The sequence below is a fragment of the Arachis ipaensis genome, chromosome B7 (genome assembly GCF_059453495.1).
Source record: "Arachis ipaensis isolate K30076 ecotype BB chromosome B7, ASM5945349v1, whole genome shotgun sequence".
Classification (NCBI taxonomy): Eukaryota; Viridiplantae; Streptophyta; class Magnoliopsida; order Fabales; family Fabaceae; genus Arachis; species Arachis ipaensis.
The window spans coordinates 3,259,450-3,270,251 of record NC_142442.1 but is presented as its reverse complement, the minus strand read 5'-3'; the positions used below and the strand labels follow the sequence as shown (position 1 = coordinate 3,270,251).

General features: G+C 39.6%; 1 protein-coding gene and 1 long non-coding RNA gene across 2 annotated transcripts; both read left to right on the top strand.

Annotated features, from left to right (window-relative positions):
• LOC110264780 (uncharacterized) lies at positions 1 to 2,158 on the top strand. The gene has a single exon (XM_021106963.2). It carries the CDS (start codon positions 59 to 61, stop codon positions 2,066 to 2,068), a length of 2,010 nt encoding a protein of 669 aa, XP_020962622.1. The 5' UTR covers positions 1 to 58; the 3' UTR covers positions 2,069 to 2,158.
• Positions 2,159 to 4,971: 2,813 nt separating this feature from the next.
• Positions 4,972 to 6,371, top strand: LOC110269570 (uncharacterized). The gene is made up of 3 exons (XR_015892051.1): positions 4,972 to 5,209; positions 5,395 to 5,471; positions 6,211 to 6,371. It is a non-coding gene; the product is annotated as an uncharacterized LOC110269570 (long non-coding RNA).
• Positions 6,372 to 10,802: the final 4,431 nt, after the last annotated feature.

The window sequence follows — 10,802 nt, the reverse complement described above, 5'->3', positions numbered from 1 at the left end:
ATCCATCTTTTTCTTCTCTCTTCTATCAAATCCATTTTCGCATTTCTTGCTTATAGGCATGGCCACTCTCCTGGGCCCACCTGAACTCTCAAAACCACAACCAACCACCGCCGCCACCACCACCACCGCAGCCTCAGAACCTTTCATTGACCTAATGGTCTCGAAATTTAACAGCCCCAAACCCCCAATGGGCTTGACAGAGAACCAGTCCGCAACATTCTTGTCAACCGGCAATCCATGCCTTGACTTCTTCTTCCACGTTGTTCCCGACACTCCCTCCGATTCCCTCCAAGAGAGGCTCGACGTGGCATGGGCCCACAACCCCCTCACAACACTCAAACTCGTCTGTAACCTCCGAGGCGTCCGCGGAACCGGCAAGTCCGATCGCGAAGGCTTCTACACTGCTGCCATATGGCTCTTCTCTAACCATCCCAAGACACTCGCAGCCAACGTCCCTTCCTTCGCCGAATTCGGTTACTTCAAGGACCTTCCGGAAGTTCTATACAGGATTCTAGAAGGTTCCGATGTGCGAAAGAATCAGAAGGCGCAGTGGCTCAGCGTAAAAGGCTCCAGAAAGAGGAACAGGTTCAAGAAGATGAGGGAAACAAACGCGTTCTACCTGGGGAGCGGAAGGCGAAGGCGACAGTTCCAGCGGAGGAGGGGAAGGGGAACCAGAAGCAATTTGAGGAATGCCAGAAACAACGAGAGCATGAAGAAGCCCTTTCGGAATTTGACGAACGAGATGATGAAGAAGGAGAAGGAAACTGCACGTTCTCTCAGGGAACAAAAGAAGGTTTCCATGGCCAAGAAGCTCCTTAATCGTTACAACGACGATGCAAATTTTCAGCTCCTCCACGATAGCATCTCCGATCATTTTGCCAACTGTTTGAAGAACGATCTGGAGTTGTTAAATTCCGGCAAATCAACGGCTATCAGTCTGGCTGCGAAGTGGTGTCCCTCTCTTGACTCTTCCTTTGACCGATCCACGCTTCTATGTGAATCCATTGCGAGGAGGATCTTCCCTCGCACCGAGTATGAAGGAATCGAGGAGGCGCATTATGCTTACAGGATCCGTGATCGGTTACGAAAGGAGGTTCTTGTCCCTCTTCGGAAGATTCTAGAACTTCCAGAGGTTTACATGAGTGAGAAACGCTGGGATTCGATCCCATACAACAGAGTGGCCTCTGTGGCTATGAAGCTCTATAAGGAGAAGTTCATGAAGCATGATGGAGAGAGGTTCATGGAGTACCTTGCGGACGTGAAGTCAGGGAAGACTACCATTGCCGCTGGCGCATTGCTTCCTCATGAGATCATACAGTCTTTGCGATATCGATGTCCATTTCGATATGAAGATTCAGATGAATATGAAGATGAATATGCAGATGAATATGAAGATGATGAGGTGGCAGAGCTTCAGTGGAGCAGAATGGTGAGTGACATGCTTAAGAAGGGTAAACTGAAGAACTGTTTGGCTGTGTGTGATGTTTCTGGAAGCATGGATGGGACTCCCATGGATGTTTGTGTTGCATTGGGGTTGTTGGTGTCTGAATTGAATGAGGAACCATGGAAGGGGAAGGTTATCACATTCAGTGCAAATCCTGAGCTTCATTTGATTGAAGGCAATAATCTTTATTCCAAGACCAACTTTATTAGGGAGATGGAGTTTGGGATGAACACGGATTTCCAAAGAGTATTTGATCGAATTTTGGAGGTGGCTGTGGATGGAAAATTGAAAGAAGATCAGATGATTAAGAGGGTGTTTGTGTTCAGTGACATGGAGTTCGATCAAGCATCCGCGACGCCTTGGGAGACCGATTACCAAGCAATTACAAGGAAGTATAGTGAGAAAGGTTATGGCTCTGCTGTTCCTCAGATTGTGTTCTGGAATCTGAGGGACTCGAGCGCCACTCCGGTGGCGGCCACCCAGCAAGGAGTGGCCCTCGTGAGTGGATTCTCTAAGAATATGATGAAGTTGTTCATGGACAATGACGGTGAACTCACCCCCGAAAGTTCAATGGAAGCTGCAATTTCCGGCCCCAAATATCAGAAATTAGTCGTGCTAGATTAACCATTTTTTTTTATTACCTTCGAGTTTTATTAATCTGTGTAAATAAGCAGTTATTCAGTAATAAATATTTGGATTAATTATGCCTATCAATCACTATTTTGATTTCCTCTACACTCTTCTGTTTTTCTAAGCTGCTGAAGAAAACAATAAATATTTGTTCTTGGCATTTTAATTTTTAATTATGCCTATCAAGAGGCTTTACCTATGCATACTGTTTTGATAGAACTCCTCGATGAAGATTCAACAAATCCAGCAAAGGAACTTGGCCTTTTGGTTAGTGAACTGAAACTTATAAAATTGAATTTATTAATGATTATAGTAGTTTTCTGATGAGCGAATTGTTGGTAGGAGGAAAACCCCGAGACAAGTATGTTCTTGATCCAGTTACCAGCAGCTTTGCCAGCGATTAAAGGATCAGCTTCTTCTGGAGGCCAAGATGACAGTGAGAGCTCTTCTAAAAGGATCCATGAAAAAAGTGAAGCCCTATAAGTTGAATGAACTACCACCTGGCTTCATGGGCAAAATGCTTGTATACAAGAGTGGTGCTATCAAGATGAAGCTTGGCGATACTCTTTTATGATGTAAGTATTGCATTCCCTGTATAAATTGCACGATATAATCTTGGTGTTAGTTTTTCAATTCTTTTTCTTAATTTTCAAGTATTGAATGTACTTTGATAAGGCGTCGGAAAAACTAATTTGTAAAGAAAACAAAGTCGAAGCATGGTCGAATTCCAAAGTCATGTGATATAGATGCTCAGTGACACAATGTTACTGAATTGATTCCAAAATGGTTGCAGGTTTCCCCTGGTTCAAATTGTACATTTGCTCAAGATGTTGCTGTTATGAATACTGCTGAAAAACATTGTTGCGCAATTGGGGAGATCAGAAGGCGTGTCATTGTGACTCCAGATATAGATGACATGGTAGAAAATCTCACATTCATTCAACTATCCGAAAGTGATCTTCAATCTCTGACGTCTCCCCCTTTGTATTTGCGCAGATTAGTGTGACTCTTTGGGTGAAGCCTCCTATTGGTAAGCTGAATTGGTGTTTAGCTTTCTTTCTATCTTTTCTTTTCTTTTCTGTTTTTGACACAATACAGAATGTAGATGTTGTCTATTTATAGTTTTGTTAATAGTTTAAGTGAGTGGTGAAGCATTTATTAGTTGAACAGACTATGGCTTTGTTAATTGTTAATTGTTTTGCAAAATGCTTGTATACAAGAGGATGATGAAGTTGGTATTTAAGAAGTTGATTAAACTGTGATTAATTTAAGTGACAGAGGATTGTTTACAGTTGGTGTAAAAGAAAAACTCAATTGTAGAAGATAAATTTTACAAATGAAATGGTGATGAGAAAATAAAAGAAAATCCATTCCAGTATTGTTGCATTAGACAAGTTTTTGCTATATTGTATTCATATTTATTATGAACTAAATTTTGTAAATTGGTAATGTTAGGAAGTTAAAAAAATAGTCCAAACTTTCTTATTTAGTATTTATTAATTCTAGCAACAATTAATAAAGGTTAAATAAGACAAGTTTTGACTATTTTTTTTTTGTTACTAAGGGTTGGTAAACACTAAGGACCTGGGTCAATTCATGAAGTCAAGTCACTCTATTTAGTTTATTACAAAGGAATAAAGGATGCTACCTCTTCAATAATTAAAGGAGCTTTTTGCTTTTGATCTTACTTTTATGAACCAAAAGAGCGTAGTGATTGATTCGTTTACTTCCAAGTTTCCAGGGTCTACCTTCCACCCAATTTGCATGGCTTTGGTTTAATCACTAAGCAAATTCATCCACACTATCTTTCACTTTCTGGTGACCAAAATTATTGAGGAATAATCACACTTTGAGCCTGCAACATCTTAATTACCGTGAGTTTAAATTCCACATATCTCTTTCTTACTAAGCTCTATATTCTTCATGTCTAATATTTGTTTATTTTTTTTGTTGAAGCAATGATTATGCTGTGAACTCTACTGTCTTAGCATTTTATTATTATTATTTTTTTAATTCCACATAGTTACCATCTCAATAGTAATGGAAAAGTAAGATCTATAGTGATGAAGTTGGTATTTAAGAATTTGATTAAGATGGAATTTGATAAATTTTAAAGATGAGGAAATCGATGGTGGAAATAGCTTTCATAATACTATATAAACAATAAATATTTTCTTGTGAGATTTTTTCCACTTTTTGCCTTCTGGTTTTCATAACAGAATCTTCTTTGCTTTGATGCTATTGACCTGTGGTTTTCTTGGCAGGTTACCTTTGTTTAAATGGCTGAAATTTTTATCTCCATAGCTGCCAAGATCTCAGAATATGCGGTGGATTTAGCTATACGTCAAGGACAGTATCTGTTTCGTGCTGGAAGATTCATTAAGAATCTTGAAAAAGAAAAGCAGAAGCCGATTTCAACTCTAGGTAGTGTGCAGAAAAGAGTTGAAGCAACTGATAAAACAGAACAATGATACTAGTGCTTCTTTGGAGAAGGATATGGCTTTCAAGGAATGATCTCATTTTTTAAAACAAATGGTGCTCTTTTTCACCATATCTTCTTAGTATTTTAATTTTTCTTCTCCTCAGCTTGTTTAGTAGATGATTTCACAGAATAACAGGCAGCCTCGATATTCATCATGTCTAACATTTTTTTATTTATTTTTGTGTTGAAGCAATGATTATGCTGTGAAGTCTACTGTAAATTTTTTTTTTTTTAATTTTGTATCTTTCTCATAGTTACCATCTCAATTGTTATAACGGAAAAAAAAAAAAAAAGGATGAAAAGCACGTGGGGGCCACATGCCCCCACTTAAATTTTCTCCCCTTCTCCCCCCCCCTCCCCCCCCCCCTCCCCCCTTTCCTTCTTTCATTTTCTTTTATTTCCTTCCAACAAAACCTAAAACCCTCTTCTCCTCTTCCCTTCTTTCTCATTCATCTCTCCCATCTTCTCATCTCTTCTTCTTGCAAACACACATCATCATTAAACCCACTTCTTTCATCTTAATTCCTTCTCCTTCTCTTCTCTATTTTATTCATTCAAATTTCTTTTATCACAACCCTAAATCATGGAGCTTCAACCTACTTGGTGAAGAAAGTATTCAACTTTTGAGTTCTGGTTATTATTGAGGCTTCAAGGTAACTCTTTGACTCAATAATTAGCCATATCTCCAATTTTTGTCATCTCTATATTTATGGGTATATATAAATCCGAATTAGGGTTATTAGGGGTTAGAAAATTTGGGGCTTTTGTCAAGGTGAGTAAGATTATGTTAATTGACAACATTAGTAGCTCACAAATATTATTATTGTCATATTTCTAGAGTTGTAGAATTATTGGACATCATTTGGTAGCTCGTTGACGCGCTCAGAGTTGCTTCCGGTTCTTTGGAATCAAGTTGTGAGTGGATATTATATCTATAATTGTTTTTAAATATATTATTATCAATATCTATGTTGAATCATTAATTTTGGAGTTTGAAAATATTTTATTATTGTGATTTCTGAATTTTTGAAAATAAATATTGATTTATGAAACTTACAATTTTATAAAAATACACACGAGACGATATTTATATATTCTGTAAAGTATAAATGTTTTCTTATTTGACCTTATGTAAATTTTAATTAAATTTTAGTATGCAATCCTATACATATTGATTTGCTATGGAATTTAGTAGTATGTTATAAGCACTAGAGATTTTTATAAGTGATTTGGTTTGGATTGGTTTGGGAGACTCTGACTAAAAAACCGTAGTTAACGGCAGTTATGACGTTAACCTAGATGCATCTGGCTCAGACCTCAGCTAGCAGGGGCGTTGCTAGCCTAACGTGTAGGCCATACGTTGGATCTGTTATACCGTACGGGCACACTAGAGGAAAGGGCTACCCTTAGAGGTGGAGCCGTCCTAGGTGTGTAATATTTGATTTGATTTGACTTCTGGAATGAGAACTCCCATTTCAGTTCATCCACTTAACTATTTATCTAATGTTTGTATAATTAATTAATATGAATTTCTCATCTCTGAAAAGAAATATAATTTTCAAGGTAAACTCTGTATTGTCTCGTGTGGGTTATAGATGTAATGTTTGCTCACTGAGTTGCAAAACTCACCCTATTATATTCCCATGTTTTTCAGATACAGGAGTCATTCCAGGTTCCATTCCACCTGCCCCTCAGTAGATCTTAGTCATTTTGGTGAGCCCTTCTTCTTTCCAAGGGCTAAGTAATTATGTAATGGAACCTTTGCTCAAAATCTAGATTATGTCAATGCTCCATATGTCACAGGCAGGATACTCGTGTGGGTTATGTTATTTTGAATCTTGAACTGTTTAGGTAGTAATTATGATTTGGTTATGTAAGACTTATGGTTTTAACTATATACTCTAGTTATCAACTTGAATATATATATATATATATATATATATATATATATATATATATATATATATATATATGATGCGTATTTTGGATATATTTGGTTGTGGATATAATTTGGAGTATGTTGTTGTTGTTGTCTTGGAAATGGAGGTTTATTATCAATACAGAGAGTTAATATTTATGTTGGTAAGGTCCTAGAAACAGAGGAGATTCTGTCCGTTTTTCTGAAAATTTGGTTGTTTGACTTGCTGAGGGACTTGTCCCTTGAGCGCCAGTCATGGCTTGGTTCGGGTCATGACAAAGTGGTATCAGAGCTTTAGGTTTTCCTGTGTAATATGGAGCTAGTGTCCTTTAATAAGATCACAATTGTGCAAATGGAAGCCGGCCCATTTTCACAAAGTGTGATGTTACTAGAGGCCTATAGGAAGTCGTCCTCAATCTTTTAGTCTCATAATTCTTTCTGTCTGTCCTATTGTCTTTAAACTCCATATACATATGTCGTTGGTGATCCAATCGCTTATTTACTCAATAAGTGGAAGATGCCACCTAAGAAAAGACGTGGTGGAGCTATTAATGCTCCTGATACTGCTGAATCCAATAGGGCAGTTTCTCCGCCACTTGGAGCGCTTCGACAAAGGCCAAGGAGCCAAAGAATAGCTGATAGGCGCGAAGGGGAGATACCCCGCGAGAGAGTTCAAGAGAACCCCGCAGTAAGAGAGGCTCAACCGGACTTAGCAGCTGAATTGAGGGGAATGAATCAAACTCTTAATGCGGTGTTACAGGTTCTAACAAATCAAAATAGGGGTGAAGCGAGACTTCCTAATGCGCCAAATCCTCAGCCTCATAGGGTTCATCAATTGTTTGGGGATCAAGAGCCGCCAATTGAAAAGTATTTGAAGTTAAATTCGTCCACTTTCAATGGAGATTCATTGGATGAAGATCCACAACAATATCTAGAGGATGCAAAGAAAGCTATTCGAGCTCTCAAGTGCACCAAAGAATGGGCTGTTGAGTTAGTATCCTACAACTTGCGTGGTTCAACAAGATATTGGTATGAGTCTCTTCTTGAGAGCAAAGAAGCAGCTGGACTTCCTCCTCCTTCTTGGGAAGAGTTTACTGAAGAGTTTCTTGCTCGATTTTATCCAGCTAACAAGCAAGCAGAAGATGCAATTGCCTTTGAAAGATTAAGGCAAGAGAATATGACAGTGACTGAGTATGCTAAGGAGTTTACTAGACTTTCTAAGAGTGCTCCGTACTTGGTGAATTCAGAAGAGATGAAAGTTCGTCGTTTCGTTTGTGGATTGGCAGAACCTATGTTCACTACTCTTATGCCTGAAGTCGGACGCATGTCTTTTAAGGATGTGCTAAACTCTGCCTATGGAATTGAAGTTGGGATAGCAGAGAGAAATGCTTTTAAGGATGTTGGTAAGAAGTCCAAGATGAAGGGACAATTTTCTGGTTGATCTAGTTTAGGAGGATTTCGGTCTCATCATGGTCAAACTAATCAGCAAGGTTATTCGGGGTATCGAGCTCGTCCTCAAGCATCTTTTGGTGGGGTTGCTTCTTCTGGATCTGCTCCCATGAGTGTTTCGAATCCCAGACCTTTTGTTAAGAGCACCTCTCAATCTAGTGCACAGGGTTCAAATCAGACAAGGCCAGCTCAGCCCTATTGTCTTCGGTGTGGGAGTTACCATTCCGGTATATGTTTCAAGGCTACTGGTGCATGTTTTGGTTGTGGTTAATCTGGTCATCTTAGGAGGGATTGTCCAAATCCTAAAGGAGGCTTTGCTCCAGGTATTGCACGTCCTACAACACCAATGCCATCATCTTCAGCTATGTCTATTGGGAATTCTTCTGGTCCTAGTGGCAGAGGAGCTGGTGGTAGGGGTCAGACTTATAACAGAGGAGGGAGCCAAAGAGGAAGAGGTCAGACACGTGTGTATGCTTTAACACGTCAAGATGCTCAAGCTTCTAATGCTGTGGTGGCAGGTACTTTACAAGTTTGTTCTTTAGATGCTCGAGTGTTATTTGATACGGGTTCTCATTATTCATATGTATCTCCACATCTTGCATCTCGTTTCAATAAACAACCTGAACTGTTATCCCACCCATTTCATGTTGGCACTCCACTTGGAGTTTCCACAGTGGTTCGAGTCGTGTTTCGGTCTTGTGTTGTTAGAATTAATACCGTTGAAACCTTAGCTGATTTAATCCTTTTAGAACCAATGGAAGATATTGATGTCATCTTAGGCATGGATTGGTTAGCAGCTTGTCATGTTGATGTGGGCTGTTACTCCAAAACTGTGAAGTTTGACATACCGGGTATCTCACCTTTTGTTTTTAAGGGTGATGACTGTCCCACTTTAGCTAGCATCATCTCATCTATGAGTGCTATGCAATTGATGGATAAGGGAAACCAAGGATTTCTGGCAGTTGTTAGAGATGTTGATGCCGAAGTGCCTAGTCTTGATCAGGTTCCTATTGTTAGAGAATTCCCTGACGTGTTCCCTGATGAGCTACCGGGGATGCCGCCTGACCGTGAAGTTGAGTTTTCCATAGAATTGGCTCCGGGAGTCCAACCTGTGTCCATTCCTCCCTATCGTATGGCTCCAACTGAGTTACGAGAATTAAAAGTTCAATTGGAAGATATGCTAGAGAAAGGATTCATTCGTCCTAGCACTTCTCCGTGGGGAGCTCCTGTTCTATTCGTAAAGAAGAAGGATGGAACGATGCGACTATGTGTGGATTATCGTCAGCTCAATAAGATAACTGTTCGCAACAAGTATCCATTGCCCAGGATTGATGATCTGTTTGATCAACTTCAAGGAGCTACCTGTTTCTCAAAAATTGACCTGTGTTCAGGGTACCATCAATTGAAGATAAAAGAGGAAGACATTCCAAAAACTGCTTTTCGTACTCGCTATGGGCACTATGAGTTCTTAGTAATGTCCTTTGGTCTGACGAATGCGCCTGCAGCTTTCATGGACTTAATGAATCGAGTCTTCAAACATTTCTTAGATCGCTTTGTTATCGTCTTCATCGATGATATCTTGGTGTATTCGAAAAGTGCTACGGAGCATGAGTATCATTTGAGGATTGTGTTACAAACCTTAAGGGATCACAAGCTCTATGCTAAGTTTTCTAAATGTGAGTTTTGGCTTGATCAAGTGACATTCTTGGGGCATGTGGTATCAAAAGATGGAATCATGGTGGATCCAAAGAAGGTTGAAGCCGTTCAGAAGTGGCCAAGGCCTACTACAGTGACAGAAATTCGTAGCTTTCTAGGGTTGGCCGGCTACTATCGGCGATTCATCAAGGACTTCTCGAGAATTTCGGCACCATTAACCAAGTTAACTCAGAAGAATGTGAAGTTTCAATGGTCAGAAGCTTGTGAGGGAAGTTTTCAGACACTTAAGTCTTGTCTAACTTCAGCACCAGTTCTTGTTTTACCTTCTGGGTCCGGGGGATTCTCAGTCTTTTGCGATGCATCTCGAATAGGACTTGGTTGTGTATTAATGCAGCATGGCCGCGTCATTGCCTATGCCTCGCGACAACTCAAGAAGCACGAGCAGAATTATCCAACTCATGACCTGGAAATGGCAGCGGTCGTCTTTGCTTTAAAGATTTGGAGACACTACCTTTATGGTGAGACTTGTGAAATCTATACGGATCACAAGAGTTTGAAGTATATATTTCAACAGAAGGATTTAAATTTGAGGCAACGGAGATGGATGGAGTTGCTAAAAGATTATGATTGTACCATTTTGTATCATCCTGGAAAGGCAAATGTTGTAGCAGATGCCCTCAGTAGAAAATCTATGGGTAGCTTGGCCCATATCACTCTTGGAAGGAGACCAATTGTTGAAGAAGTCCATCAATTGGAGGCTAGTGGAATTCAATTTGATCTTGGAGAATCAGGAGTTTTCTTAGCACATGTTCGAGCCCAATCTTCCCTGATAGAACAGATCAAGGTTGCACAAAGTGATGATCTGAAACTAAGAAAGCTTATGGAAGATGTTCGCAATGGGAGGAACTCAGACTTTTTTCTTGATCAAGATGTATTGCGTCGCGGTCAACGCTTATGTGTGCCAGATAACCACAACTTGAAGAAAGCTATTTTGGAAGAGGCTCACAATTCGAAATACACAGTTCATCCGGGCTCTAATAAGATGTATCGAGATTTGAAACAATTATTTTGGTGGGAAGGCATGAAGAAAGACATAGGAGTTTTTGTTTCTCATTGCTTAACTTGCCAACAGGTTAAAGCTGAACATCAAAGACCTGCTGGGTTATTGCAACAAATTGAGATACCTGAATGGAAGTGGAAAAGGATTACGATGGATTTTGTAA

Excerpts from the sequence above, each read along its gene's own strand:
- LOC110264780 (XM_021106963.2), top strand. The coding sequence starts at position 59 with ATGGCCACTCTCCTGGGCCCACCTGAACTCTCAAAACCACAACCAACC.